This window comes from Simochromis diagramma, unplaced genomic scaffold, assembly GCF_900408965.1.
Source record: "Simochromis diagramma unplaced genomic scaffold, fSimDia1.1 OVJJ01000205.1, whole genome shotgun sequence".
NCBI lineage: Eukaryota > Metazoa > Chordata > Actinopteri > Cichliformes > Cichlidae > Simochromis > Simochromis diagramma.
The window spans coordinates 4278573-4292635 of NW_024386782.1; the positions used below are offsets into that span (position 1 = coordinate 4278573).

The window sequence follows — 14063 nt, forward strand, 5'->3', positions numbered from 1 at the left end:
CTGTTTTCCTTCATGGAGCACTTTGTTTTTTAAGTGGTAATAAAAATAAAGTGTATCATTAAGTTTTATTAGGAAAAAAGACAAAAAAAACAAAAACGTCATGTGACTGACAGCTAACTTTGCAACTCTGAAATTAACCAGTGAAAGGAAGAAGGCTAAAAACATGCTTTTAAGAAGGAGTCGAGCCCCATCAGCAGTAAGTAGAGTTGAAAAGAAAAGTGCTGAAGGTGAAAGAGAAATTGGGACTTTTGTCTTCTGGGCATTGTTGGAATTTAAATCCTAGTTTTAGATTTTAAAAGGTGCAGATTGTGTTTGCAATGTCAAAATGGACAACATGAAATTTCTTTACACAGCTTTATTGTTGCATTGTCTTTGCATGCAATCATTGTGCCTCACAGTCCTGTGGGCTGAAATAGGAGCGTACGTTAACTGGTTCACTGGTTAACTGGGCTGCAGTAAGTCTCGTCCTGGTTGGTGGGGACCATGTTTTCCACGCTGACTCCGACAGAGTACAGGATGCCTTGGAGCTTCTCGAGGGTCTCCTCAGAGAGGGTGGGCTTCCTGCTCAGGATCCAGGACAGCTCCACACGGAACAGGCCGTAGTCTGTGCAGCCGTAGACCAGAGAGTGACCGTCGTAGTCGGTAGACAGAACCCAGTAGGGGCCGGGAGGAGAGTCTGCAGGAGAGGAGAAAACAGCAGGGATATGTGGCTCACTTGAATCTGTCATGACTGAAATTGAAAGTTATTTATAACAACTTACTGTTGAAGGAGACCTCAAGCTTGGAAGGCTCAGCGGGGTTCTTGACTTTGGCAGAGCCGACGATGGCGTTAACGGTTCCATTATCACTAATAAAATGAAACATGAAATAGAAATTAATTCTACTCGTGTACTTTCCTTCAATTATATATTTTTTTCTACAAAATGCTCTCTTTGTGTAACTCTGGAACAGTACAATGGTTCAGCCAGTGACCCTGCGCGTTCATGAGGCAGTTTTGTTCAGGGACGTTGAAAACATCTGAAGCAAAAACGTCTAGAACGAGGATTTAAAAAGCAGAAGCAAGTGGTTGTACGGTAATGCTGTTTTTAGTAGAATGAAGCGTTGGTGTGAAGAATAAAAAGCCCTCCGATTATTACAATTATGTCAAGGACCATGTGTCCTTCTGAGTTTATGCAGAAGTTTTCTTAAAAATTAAAACATTTTCAAAATGTCAGATCTAAACGGAAATATTTTAGCTGCTCACAGAAGCTCAGTGTTCAGGACCTCGATGACTCCAGGACTCAGCAGGGTGTAGTTAGCAGTGGCACACTGGCCTTTCTGGAAGCTTGTGGGTAACTTATGGATCTCATACCATTTTCCAATGTACTGCAGAGGAAGCACGAGATTCAGAGAGCCCGTAATTAATATTTTGTGTTTGTAGGAAAAGCAGGTGTATAGATATCATCTGTATGTCCCACAACATAAACAGTAGAAAGGAAAAAATTTAGTATTCACCCTGTTGGCGTCAAAGTTGGCCTGAACAGCAGGCTGGGGACATTTGCCCAACCTCAAGACCTGAGCGCCGATCGCAACAACAGACAGTAGAGTCAATGCAACCACCTGTGCAGGCTTCATCTTCTCACCTCAACCTGCAGAGAATAAAAAACAAACAGCAAGAGTTCATGCTGGAGTTCACTGAGCAAAACATGATGTGAGTGTCAGTTAGTGACAGAAAGAGCCTGAGATGTGAAAAGAATGAATAAATGTAGAGAAGAAACAAAGAATCACGGCCACTGACTGTTTATTTGCAGGTAATCAGCTGTGTGAAAGAACTCAGCCTCTGAGGTTCTTTTAAAGATTCAAATGCTTGCATCACTTCATTATCGATCATGGGTCCCACCTCTGTGTCAGGATAGGGGGCCAGTGTGAGAGCTGGCACCTGTTCAAATAAATACTCTGTTCAAACAGTAACAGGTTGGTCATGTAATCACATCGTTGGGTTTGTTGGATCTTCAATTCAATTCAATTCAATTCTTTATTTATTTGTCACATGTAGTTATAACTAGTACAACACACAGTGAAATGTTTTTTCCGGCTAAAAAGTACTCCCCCCCCGACTGTGCATCTTACTAAAAAAATATCTATATAAAAGTATAAAAATGTATAATATCGTGCAAAATATTACGCTGTAATAGTTAAGAGCTATAGTGTACGTATTTACATAAATACAGATGTAAATGATAAAATACAAATAAAAATAAGGATAAAACTCAAAGGAAAATTATATACTGTGTATGGAATTGTCCATCATGTTGTCCGATTTGTGTTTTGATTGAGGAGTCTCACTGTTTGTGGGTAAAAACTCCTCCTGAACCTTTCAGTTCTTGTTTTCAGGCTACAGAGGCGTTTCCCTGACCTCAGTGGCCTGAACAGTTTGTAAGCGGGATGGCTGGAGTCGTTAGTGATCCTGATGGCCCGGGATCTGCACCTTTCAGCGTAGATGTCCTGCAGTGTTGGTAAAGATGTTCCCATAGTGCGTTCAGCTGTGCGCACGACCCTCTGCAGGGCTTTCTGTTGCTGTACTGTGCAGTTCCCGTACCACACCGTGATGTTATTACACAGGATGCTCTCAATGACCCCGGTGTAGAATCTCCTCTGGATGTTCTTGGAGATCTTAAACCTCTTTAAACGCCTCAGATGATAGAGGCGCTGTCTGCCTTTGCTGATGAGGAAGTCCGTATGTGTGTTCCAAATAAGGTCCTCGTTGATATAAACACCGAGGTATTTAAAATTAGAGACTTTCTCCACAGGGTTTCCATTGATCTGAATTGGGGTGTGAGTTTTCTCGCCTCTCTGTCTCCTAAAATCAATCACCATCTCCTTTGTTTTGCTGATATTCATGGAGAGGTGGTTTGCCACACACCACTTTGCTAATCCGTCCACCTCGCTTCGGTAGGCCCTCTCGTCATTCCCGGAGATGAGTCCTACCACCACTGTGTCGTCAGCGAACTTCACAATGGAGTTAGTGGGGTATCTGGCCGTGCAGTCCGCGGTGTAGAGGGAATAAAGAAGAGGGCTAAGCACACATCCCTGGGGGGCCCCTATGTTCAGTGAAAGGGTATGAGAGTACACATCCCCTATTCTCACCGACTGTGGTCTCGCAGTCAAAAAGCTGTGAATCCACCTGCACAAGGATGTGCTGAATCCCAGATCCCGGAGCTTATCCGTAAGGATGTGGGGCACTATGGTGTTGAACGCTGAGCTGTAGTCTATAAACAGCATTCTCACATAGTTCCCACGTCCCTCATCTAGATGGCTCAGTGTGGTGTGCAGGACCTGTGCTACAGCATCTCCAGTGGATCTATTTGTCCGGTATGCAAACTGCAATGAGTCCAAGTCGGGAGGGAGGAAAGAACTAATAAAGGGTTTCATGAGCCTCTCAAAACATTTCATCACTACAGATGTTAGGGCCACTGGGCGATAATCATTTAGGCTGGCTGGGCGGGTGTTCTTAGGGATCGGAACAATCACTGATGTTTTAAAGCAGGTGGGGACTACCTGCTGGGCCAGGGAGGCATTGAAGATGTTAGTGAAAACTGTAGTTAGCTGATCTGCACATACTCTTAGCACACGTCCCGGTATGCCATCTGGTCCCGCTGCCTTCCTGCAGTTGGTTGCCCTCAGAGCTCTCCTCACGTCATGCTCAGAGAGTATCAGTGGTGCTGGTTCAGCAGCGGGGGCGGGTGCAGGGCTCTGAGATTGAAACTGAGGCGCCTCAAAACGCGCAAAAAAAGCATTGAGTTCGTCAGCTAATTCCGGTTTCGTACATCTCACAGTGCTGGGTTTATAATCTGTGATTGTTCGTAGCCCGTCCCATATACGTCGGGAGTCGCCATATTGGAAATGCGACTCCACCTTGTCCTTGTAACGCCTTTTAGCCGCTTTCACAGTCTTCCTTAAACCATAAGAAGCTGCTTTATAGTTGGTCATATCGCCCGATGTGAGCCCCATATTGTAGGCCGTGGTCCGTGCTTTGAGAGCTCTCCTGACAGTAGAGTCAACCCAAGGTTTTTGATTGGGAAAGGTCCGAATTGTAGTCGAGGGGATGATGGTATCCACTAGCATTCCAATGAAGCTAATCGCTGTGTCCACAAACTCGTCAATGTTTGCGGAAGTATCCTGGAATATGTCCCAGTCTACATCACCGAGTACGTCCTGCAGCGTCGCCTCTGATTGGACAGTCCAACGTTTGACCTCTCGCGTCACCGGAGCTTCCTGATGAAGCCTTTGTTTATATTCCGGGGCGAGTAAAATGGCGGCGTGGTCCGATTTCCCAAAAGCCGGTAGGGAGATGGCTTTGTAGCCGCCTTTAAATGGACTGTAGCAGTGGTCCAGTGTGTTGTTTCCCCTGGTGGGACAGGTAACATGCTGGTGAAAATTAGGCATGACCTGTTTTAATTTAGCCCTATTAAAATCCCCCGCCACTATGAGGGCGGCATCTGGATGTTTAGCCTGGTGGCCGCTCAGCACATCATGGAGGTCCAATAGCGCCTTGTTGTTATCCGCTTGTGGCGGGATGTAAATCGCAGAGATAATCACAGCCGTGAACTCCCGAGGGAGGTAAAATGGCCGACAGAGGATGGTGAGAAGCTCCAGATGGGGTGAGCATGACCGGGACAGGACCGTGATATTCTGAGGGTTACACCATCTGTTATTAACCATAAAACAAACCCCACCACCCCGCAGTTTACCGGATTCCGCAGTTCTGTCCGAGCGGAAAATAGAAAATGATTCCGCCGGGGTTATCGCATGGTCCGGCACAGAGCTGGTCAGCCAGGTTTCGGTCAGGCAGAAGATGTTGCAGTCCCTGATGTCTCGCTGGTACCTGGTTCTCGCCCTGATGTCGTCCAGCTTGTTCTCAAGTGACTGGACATTAGCTAGCAATATGCTAGGCAGTGGGGGGCGGTATGCTCTGGTACGCAGCCTGTTCCGGACCCCTGCTCTTCTACCTCTGTATCGCCGTCTCCTTTGTCTCCAACATCCTCTGGAGTCATTGTTCTCGTCGCGGAGGATCTCTTCCGGCCACAACGTTGTGTCCAGTAAACCCGTAGCAGAGGTGAGTGAAAAGTGTTGTCCTATATCCAGAAGTGTGCCAAAGTCATATTGAGTCCGGCCTAGTGCAACACGAGCAAAAAAACCAATAAAAAACATAAATAAAACGAAATAAAAGCACAGTCGTCGCGGAGCTGCCAGGACGGCAGCCGAACTCAACAGCGCCATCTTGATCTCTTGGATCACTGCTCCCTCCTTCACATTTATTTTTTCCTGAAAGACAGACAACAAATATGAAGATGAAAATCAAAATTACTGAAGTTACACTCAAAAAATGATAAGTTAGCAGCTGCTTATTTGCACCTATAAATATTTTAAAAAATTGATTCCCCAAAATGTGATCATAAAACCTAATTTCCTGCACATTTTACAGAAACAGAGACAACACAAGACTGGACTTTAAACTGAGCTGTTATTTTAAACTTGATTTTACTTAACATGGTTTTATTTTTAAGTTCCTCAAATATATATATTTTTCATAGTTTTCTGCCTTCCTAATCTGTGAGGCACTTTAAAGACACTAACCTGCATGAAACTTCATGCATATTTAGTAATGGAGGAAAGGACCCCAAATGCTGACTCACAGGTAGGCGTCAAAAGAAAACAAGCTTTTATTCAAGTTGAAGGAATAAACGTGGGGGAGCTAGGAAGTAGGGAACAAAGGATCCCTGACACAGGGTGACACATGGGGCAAACGGGTGGCAGACACAACGGGAACAAATCAGGGATAATGAGACACAGGAAAGTAAAATTAAATAGAAAAAGCACGAGACCAAGGCTACAAAAATAAAACAGGAAGTGACTAAACAGGGGAACATCCTTGACTGAGTCTTGACAATACATGGGGAACACCAAGGAGGTAAGGTAAACTGAAAGAAGGAATATTATAAACAATAAACATAGCAGCAACTGGAACAAAAACTAAACACAGCAACTAAGAAACAAACTCAAGACAAAACAGTGATGAAGCCAAAAGTGTGTCAATGGCCCAGCGACTGTGACACAAAGAAAGTTTGACTTTTAGCTGTTTTAATTTTCACTTTAATTAAATCCAGACAAAAAGAGGCACAACCCTGTGGTTTGGTATGGAAAAGATCATGTCTGTGAAATTATTGTTTCTGACAGAAAACTGATGATAAACTTCTCCAGTTGAGGAGGAAACAGGCTGCCTGGCACTAAAAAACAAAAAAAAAAGAAAGAAAAGAACTGATATCCAGGAAGTCATACTTGCTAACTGCAGCCCTGCACAACTGCAAATGTTTCACAGGAAAAGAGGAACGAGACACAGGAGACTGGGGGGCACAGTCACTGCTCAAAATACAGTATATGTATTATTATGAGGGTGGCAGACAAAGGCATGGACCAGCAACAGCTTGAAAGGTCATAAATGAGGAGACCGAGTGTGGGAACATGCAACAAGGAGAGGAAACACAATGAAGATTTGTATGAAAAGAACCAGTGATTCAAATTTATTTACACCCTTAAAGCGGAGCTAAAGGTTTAGTGATAGAGTGGCTCTGCCCAGGCAGACATTTGTTTCATCTACTGAACTACATCTGACAGAGATTCCCTGGGATGTTATAAAACACATATCATCATATTGAAACATGAAATGACCCAGACTCTAAAGAGGCTATTTTCAGGGAACCTGAGATGACGTGTAAGATGAAGAGTGTCTGTGTCCTCATCCGACATCAAACAGATTTTGCAGCCAGCGTCAGTCTTTCCACCTTCAGACAAAAGTGCAGCATGAGGTCGGTGCTTACTGCATCTCCTCTCACCAAGCACACACAGGTGTGTGAAAAACACGACCCGAGCTCAGGTGTCCCCGCTTTTCTGGACGCTTTGCTCCCACTGCAGCTCTCTCTGCTTCTGGACTCACTTTTCATCTCTTTAACAAAGGGCTTTGAGTGCCTTGAAATGCACTCAGACAGGAAGTGGGTTGAGGCTGACGTAGTTTTTGCGGGTTTGTCATAAAAGGGATTTACATAAAAGAATCAGACAGGGAGCAGCAGGGCTTGAAAAACTAATTAAAAACATTTAAAATTTAGAGATCATTACATGGAGCAGAAGAATGATTGAAAACAGCAGTGTATCGTGATAAATTGCTGCGCTCATTTCGGAATATTAAATGATTAATTATTACTTTTATCTACAGTCTGCTTTGTGATTATAAAAAATTATAGAAAATAAAACTGTTGTCTCGAGATATTCCAAGTCTCATTTCAGACAGAAAAATTGCATCACATCTCTGGAGAAAGTGTTTTGCAAACCGCCGTCTGAAGCATTTTACAGCAGAGCTGCACGTTGATTCAGAGCTGTTCATTTAAATCGTCTGAGACTGAAAGATCAAACTGTGAGACTTTTATTCTTTGCAATCCAACCAGAGTCCAAAAGCTGGTGATGCTCGGCACAGTGGTTCTCTCAGCTAAGTGCTAATGCCAGCAGGCACGTTTAAGATGTTCTTGTCCTGGAGGAAATTTGACCTGATTATGAAGAATAAAGTCACCTGTGTTATTAACATCTACTGTCATGACAGTCGGACCTGAGAGGGAGGTGAATATTAGAGTATTTTACACAAGAGTTGAAAAAATATTCTCCAAAGTCAGAGCAAACTGGGGCTCAACTTTTTAGTTTTCTGGAAATGTTATAAAACTGGTGGATTAATTACACACTTGCACCACAAAACACGATGATATTCTTCCATAAAGTAATAAAAGAAACACAGTTTAACTGATTTACCTTATCTTTACTCAAAAAAAAGGTTTTCATTTAGTTCAGTTAAGCTCGATCCTGTGATGTTTTTTTCTGTATAACCTGTAAACCTGTGTTAGTTTGTGTTTTGGCAGAGAGTGGAACTCATCATCATCATCATCATCATCATCATCATCATCTCAGCCATGTTTGATATGTTAAAGACACCACATACTGTATAAGCTTAACCAAACACTCCCCAGTCTCAAATAAGTTGTTTTCAAACATGTCAACACTGCACATAAAGGAAAAATTAACATTTGATGATTTAGGTTTTCCATATTTGAATAAAAGTGGGAAGCAGTGCACAGTTAATTAATCCCACTTCATCTCCACAGGTCATCAGCTGTTATGTTTCCAGCTTCTTTATTGATGGGAATCTGAATAACAACAGGCTACATATTTCTAATTTGTTCACTATTTGAAACACTAAACATTATCATATATAGGCTTTACAGCTCCACAATTTCACTTCCACATAACAAAGACAAATTCCTCCAATTCTGGAGTGTCGATTGCAGTGAACAACACATTTGTTTAATAACTGCATAAAGGCAAAATAACCATAAGTGCTGGTAAAATCCTGTTTTTCATTTGAATAAATACATAAAAATAAGGGTGCTTTGCTATTTTTCTTATATCACATATTAAGTTTTTTATCACTTGGCCACGAGGTGTTTGTGTTTAATTTAATTTAGCCGTGAATTCTCCATTCGGTCATTTTTCATGAAAGGAATCTGCTTCATGACACTTAAAAAAAAAGGAGAAAAGTCTTTTTAAGGCCAATTAAATCCCTGAAATGACGAGCCTGTTTTAATTTTCATTAACATGAAGAAACATGCAGATTTCTTAATTAGCCGACGGCAACGGGAAGCAGCCACTTTCATTTTTAAATTATTGTTCAGGAAGATTTGAGATCATGTTCTGTGACCGTATTCTAATTATTTCATGAAATTAATGATAGAGAAAAAGTGTCGGACACAATAATGATAACAGACAATTTACTGCAGCAGAACAGACGCCCAACAGCAAAGGAATATTTGGTGTGTCTGACAGATTTTGTTGTGGTTTGTTCTTATGTTGCTCGAGGTTTTGGACTGAGCTGCCATTAAAACTTTGATTAATCCACAACCCACTCACACACAGTCGTATTCGGTCACACGTATACAGAACTGAATTTGTGTTTCTTTGTGGTTGTTTTCTATCATTCAACTGATTTTCAGACTAGAAGAGTGAAGTCAAAGCATACAAAGGCTCTGAATGCAGGGCCCTGAGGCATGAGACAGATCCCACACCAAACTCTCCTGGAGGCTGACAGTGTTTTAGTCTTCCCTGGATGTGAATGTCACACCATATAATTGTTCTCTATTAGACAAACTCAGTCAATTAAAGCAAAGAAAATGATTTCAGTTTTGTGTTCCCTCACTATATTGTCCCCTCTCAATAAATACTCTTTCTGTTAGACCAAAAGTCCCCAGTCATGTTGATGTGTTGCCAAACTTAAAGACAAAGTCTCTTTTGAATACAGCACTGGCTTCACAGCAGTGAAAGTTTGCACGTAAATTTGTGAGCTTTGTTGTTCTTCAGCAGAAGGACATTTTCTCAAACTCTAAGTACAGTGCATATGTACATTGCACTATATATAGAGCACTGTGTTCTCTTCCACATGTTTAACCCACAGCATGCTTGTGTGCACAGCTGCAGGAGCCCCAGCGTGACATGAAATGCACATAACAGCGGCTGTCACGCAATGCTGACAGATCATATTAATGTAGCTTCTGGTAAAGCTTCGTCAGCAACAACATGCGGTACAAATTATAATTTTTTATTAGCTTATAATTTCTGGGCTGAATATATTTATTTGTGAGCAGTTTGAAGATGACGCTTACGCATTTGCAGAAGCGCATTTCTCTGCAATGAACAAAAGTAACGCTGTCACTCATGACATTAGAAGAAAAAGAGGCAAAAAAAGCAGCCATGTTGGATTTCTTTTCTTATTGTTTAAACTGTCGGAAATTCACTTTTGTAACGGTAATATCTGCACAAAAGGCATCACAACAAATGCCTTTCAAAATAAAAGACACAATTCTTATAAAACAAGTCTACTGCTCAGCTTTTTAACACATTAAAAGCACTGAAAACTCATGAGCTTGAGCACATTTCTGATGCGTCCTCAGATGTAAGCCAGTATTTCATGTGACCATGGCCACACATTACATCACCATCCAGCTGTGCAGTCAGTGCTGTATATAAACCCAGCTGTTTGTTTACTATGGCTCCTCATGCTGCCCTCAAGTGGCCAAAATATCAACCAGAGCAGGTTCAGGAATAGTATTGGCCCTAAATCTACCATAATTATCATCAAAGCAGGTAGTGTACAAAATAATAATAATAATAATAATAAAATAAGCAGGAATCTCTGCTTGGCTTCTGACATCAGTGTGAGTCCAACTGCAACTTTAGCAAAACTAGTGTCAATTACATTTCACAGTTAAAAACAGCAGTTTACCTTTTCAAATATTTCAATCTCATCTATTTTGGAAGAAGTCCAACTAAATTTGTCTTTCAGTTTTACAGGGAGCAAACAGTAAAAGCAAAGTGGCAGTCGAACAGAAAGCGAGCCTTTAATGCCGGTACTTCAGAATGAAGTCCAAAGGATAATCCAAAAGCCTGAACCAGGGAATAAAGTGAAAACGGGAACCACGGCAACACGCAGCTGAGACTGACAACATGACAAAGGACAAGAGGAAACTCCCACAACATGGTAAATGGACTGGTTCTGATACAGCGCTTTTCTAATCTACCTGGGCACTCACAGCACTTTATACAACATGGCTCATTCGCCCATTTATACAAGCACTTTCTTTCAATGCTTTTTCTATCTAAGTGCTTTCTAACATTCACTCTGCAATGAATGCATCAAAGAGCAACTTGGGGTTCAGTATAATGCCCAAGGATATAGGATAGGCATGCAGATGGGAGATTGTGTGGCTAAAGCTGTCAGCTACTAATCGGTAAGCTGGTGGTTCAGTATGTGGCTGCTCCAAGGTAATGAGCACAGGGGACAACAGGTCAAAGACACAGTGGGAACAAATTAGAGATGATGAGACAGTGTATGTTCAACTAGATCCACAGAGCAAGAGACAAAAGACCGCCAAAGAAAGGCAGGGAGTAACTAAACAGAAGACAGAATCACACATGTGACCTAGACATGGAAAGACAGAAGGAAACATGAAGGGAAGGAAGAAGAAAGAAAAAAACTATCACCATCTAAAGTGCAGGACTAATGGTAAAATTAATAAAGAGATTTAATTGCAGCAGGGAATATGAAATCTTAAACAGATGATGATAAATCCTTCTCTCATGTCACGGTTCTGGGTCAGTTATGACCCAGTATTTTGAGTTTTCATGTTTTGGTTTGATTTTGTAATTTTTGGTTATCTTCTTGATCTATTTGATGATGATGTTCTATGTTCCAGCTTATTCTGGTTTATTTTTAGTTCCGCCCGTGTTAAGTCTGTGTTTCCTAGTCTGCGTCCTTGTGTATTGTTTCCTGTTTTATTTTGAAGGATTGTGTCTTATATCAGTGTGTCCAGCTTTGCTCCTCCTGTCTCGTTAGCCACAATTTCTCCCAGCTGTGTCTCCCTCCTGTTACCCATTCCCTGATTACCACCCTGTGTATATTAGCCCTGTGTTTTCCTCAACCCAGTGTTGCGTTGTACCCTCAGATCCTGCCTGTGTGTTCCTGCTTGGTTTCATGGTTTGGTTTCTGTGTTTGTTTCATGCCAGCAATAAAAGCTGTGGTTTTCAGTTACATTTCATCTCAGAGTCCTGCATTTGGATCCACATTTCCACCTGCCCGCACACAGAGCCCTGACATCTCTACCCCCAAAAGAAATCATAAACCCACAAAACTCAAAACTGAGTCCAAGATGCTTGTTTTAACTACATGTGTAAAATATCATAAAATGTATTTTATTGATTTAAAGTTTATCTTTTGAATTTGAGCTTTAGCAACAACATTTTTACCATGCAGTTTTACAGTGTCAGGAACATGCTTCAATTCCCGCTGAACTATAAGACCCGTGTGTGGGTATGTGGGATAATAGGTGCTGAAGTCGGTCGGTGAGGTCGGTGTTTCCACAGAGGTGGTGGGTTTGTCTCCACCTTTAAGTGGCTGGTTAAGGTGCATGTGTTAGGATGAGTGAAAAGTGAAAAGGGAGAGAAAAACTTCAAGACAATCCAGTTTACTCAAGACAGAAAATAGAAACTGGATTATCCTCCACAGATTATCAGAACAAAAACTTTAAATCACGTGCACCCAATCAAATCCAGAACGTCCTGTCCCTTTGCAGTGTTTACATTCTGCATCTTTAATGCACCCTTTTGAAGCGTTCGCTCTCTGTCTTGCTGCTAGTTTGCCAGTGAGGCTGATTCTTTGCCTTGATCTTCTGACCAGTCGAGCTTATTGCCTTGACCCTGGGAAAACAGGCTTTGATGCATCTGAGTGCAGCTAACAAGTCATTCCTCTCTGAAGTGTATTAGCTGGAAATTGAGCCTTTTGATCTTTTCCTTTTTTTAATTTAACCTTGTTGGTTGCCAGAACGCTTTGTCTGGGAGCCTTCCGTCGTCAGATGTAACTGTCAGCTTTTGGTTTAAGCTATTTTGAATTTTAAACAGAATATTGCAGCATTTTAAATATTTAGATGTCAAGGTATAACCAGAGATACTCACGATAAACTCTTTTTGCTTTCGTCGTGTTTTAAGCATAAAGAAAAAGCCCTACCAAGTCCGCATAGATGCTTGTGTATATTAAAATCAATTGACTGGATTGGCAGAGGCTTGGTGCTCACTGTCAAGATGCCAAATTATTTACTTTATCAGCACATGTGAGAAAATTAATCCTTTTCAGAAAGTCAGAACAATAACAGCAATACCGTGGTCGATCGTGGCTCAAAGAGTAACCGGAAGGTTGCCGGTTCGAGCCCCGGCTCGGACAGTCTCGCTCGTTGTGTCCTTGGGCAAGACACTTCACCTGCCGCCTACTGGTGATGGTTAGAGGGGCCGATGGCGCGATATGGCAGCCTCGCTTCTGTCAGTCTGCCCCAGGGCAGCTGTGGCTACAACTGTGGCTTGCCTCCACCAGTGTGTGAATGTGAGAGTGAATGAATAGTGGAATTGTAACGCGCTTTGAAGGCCCCGAAAAGCGCTATATAAATGCAATCCATTATTATTATTAATACCAGTTTTTTGGGTGTATGTGTATGTTTGATCTTTTGTTACAAAGACAAACTCAGAAGGATTTAAGTTTTTAAGTTGTTTGTCAATGTTACCAAGAAAATGCAAAAAGTACACGAGTTAATTTAAGCTGTCAAAACACGTTCTAACAGATTTTAGCTCGACGGTCCACTCCTCCTTAGACGCTGCAGGCTACATGCTTGTGACTCATCGACGGGACTGACAGGATGAGAATTACAACGGCTGAACAGAAACCGGAAGAAAGCAACAAAGATGGCAGTCGATATTCACAGACTTTTTCTATTTTTTCCCCCCCCCTTTTAATTAGGGGTCTCCCTAATGATGACATCATCACGAGGTCATGCTTGAGGTCTAGTAGTTCCAACTTTTCCAACCCACACATCTCAGTTTGAGCAAATCAGAACCAAGATACAGCCAAGATATTTTATAGATAAAATATGAAAGGAATTAGAGAAATAACATAAATAACAGAGAAATAACAGAAATAACACCAAACTGATAATTTGGTAATCCATTCAGTACACTGAGATATTTCAGTTTAATCCAGGGATGTCAAACATAGGGGGAAAGAACCAATCCACCAAAATGTGAAATCTGGCCCACCTGGAGGCTGTGAGCAGAGGTGGGCACTTAATCTTCCCAAGGAGCCACATGAGAAACGGGGACTATTGTGCACCAGCTGCACCAGTGAGCATATAAAGAGATAAAATTAATATTGAAGTCAATGAAATGAAAATGATTCCAGGTTTTTATAAAGTAGGTGCACAAATGTAACATAAAAGGGTCATTTTACCCCACTGCTGGTGGTTGCTAGGCAACATGATGATACTATATGTAATTCAGCTTTGGTGGAGAAGTTACTGTCATGAAATAAAAATCATTCAGTGCTTTTTGGAAAGTGTTGCAGGTGCATAGGTGCCAAAAACAGGTCATTTTAGCCCGTTGTTAAGTGTTTGCTG

The 14063-nt window shown here is 41.8% G+C and overlaps 1 protein-coding gene across 1 annotated transcript; it reads right to left on the reverse strand.

Moving 5' to 3' along the window:
* Positions 1-356: 356 nt before the first annotated feature.
* LOC120722707 (apolipoprotein D-like) lies at positions 357-1617 on the reverse strand. The gene is made up of 4 exons (XM_040013803.1): positions 1495-1617; positions 1244-1365; positions 762-847; positions 357-676 (listed from the first exon to the last, which is right to left on the reverse strand). Exons 1-4 carry the CDS (start codon positions 1612-1614, stop codon positions 435-437), a joined length of 570 nt encoding a protein of 189 aa, XP_039869737.1. The 5' UTR covers positions 1615-1617; the 3' UTR covers positions 357-434.
* Between the last annotated feature and the right edge of the window lie 12446 nt (positions 1618-14063).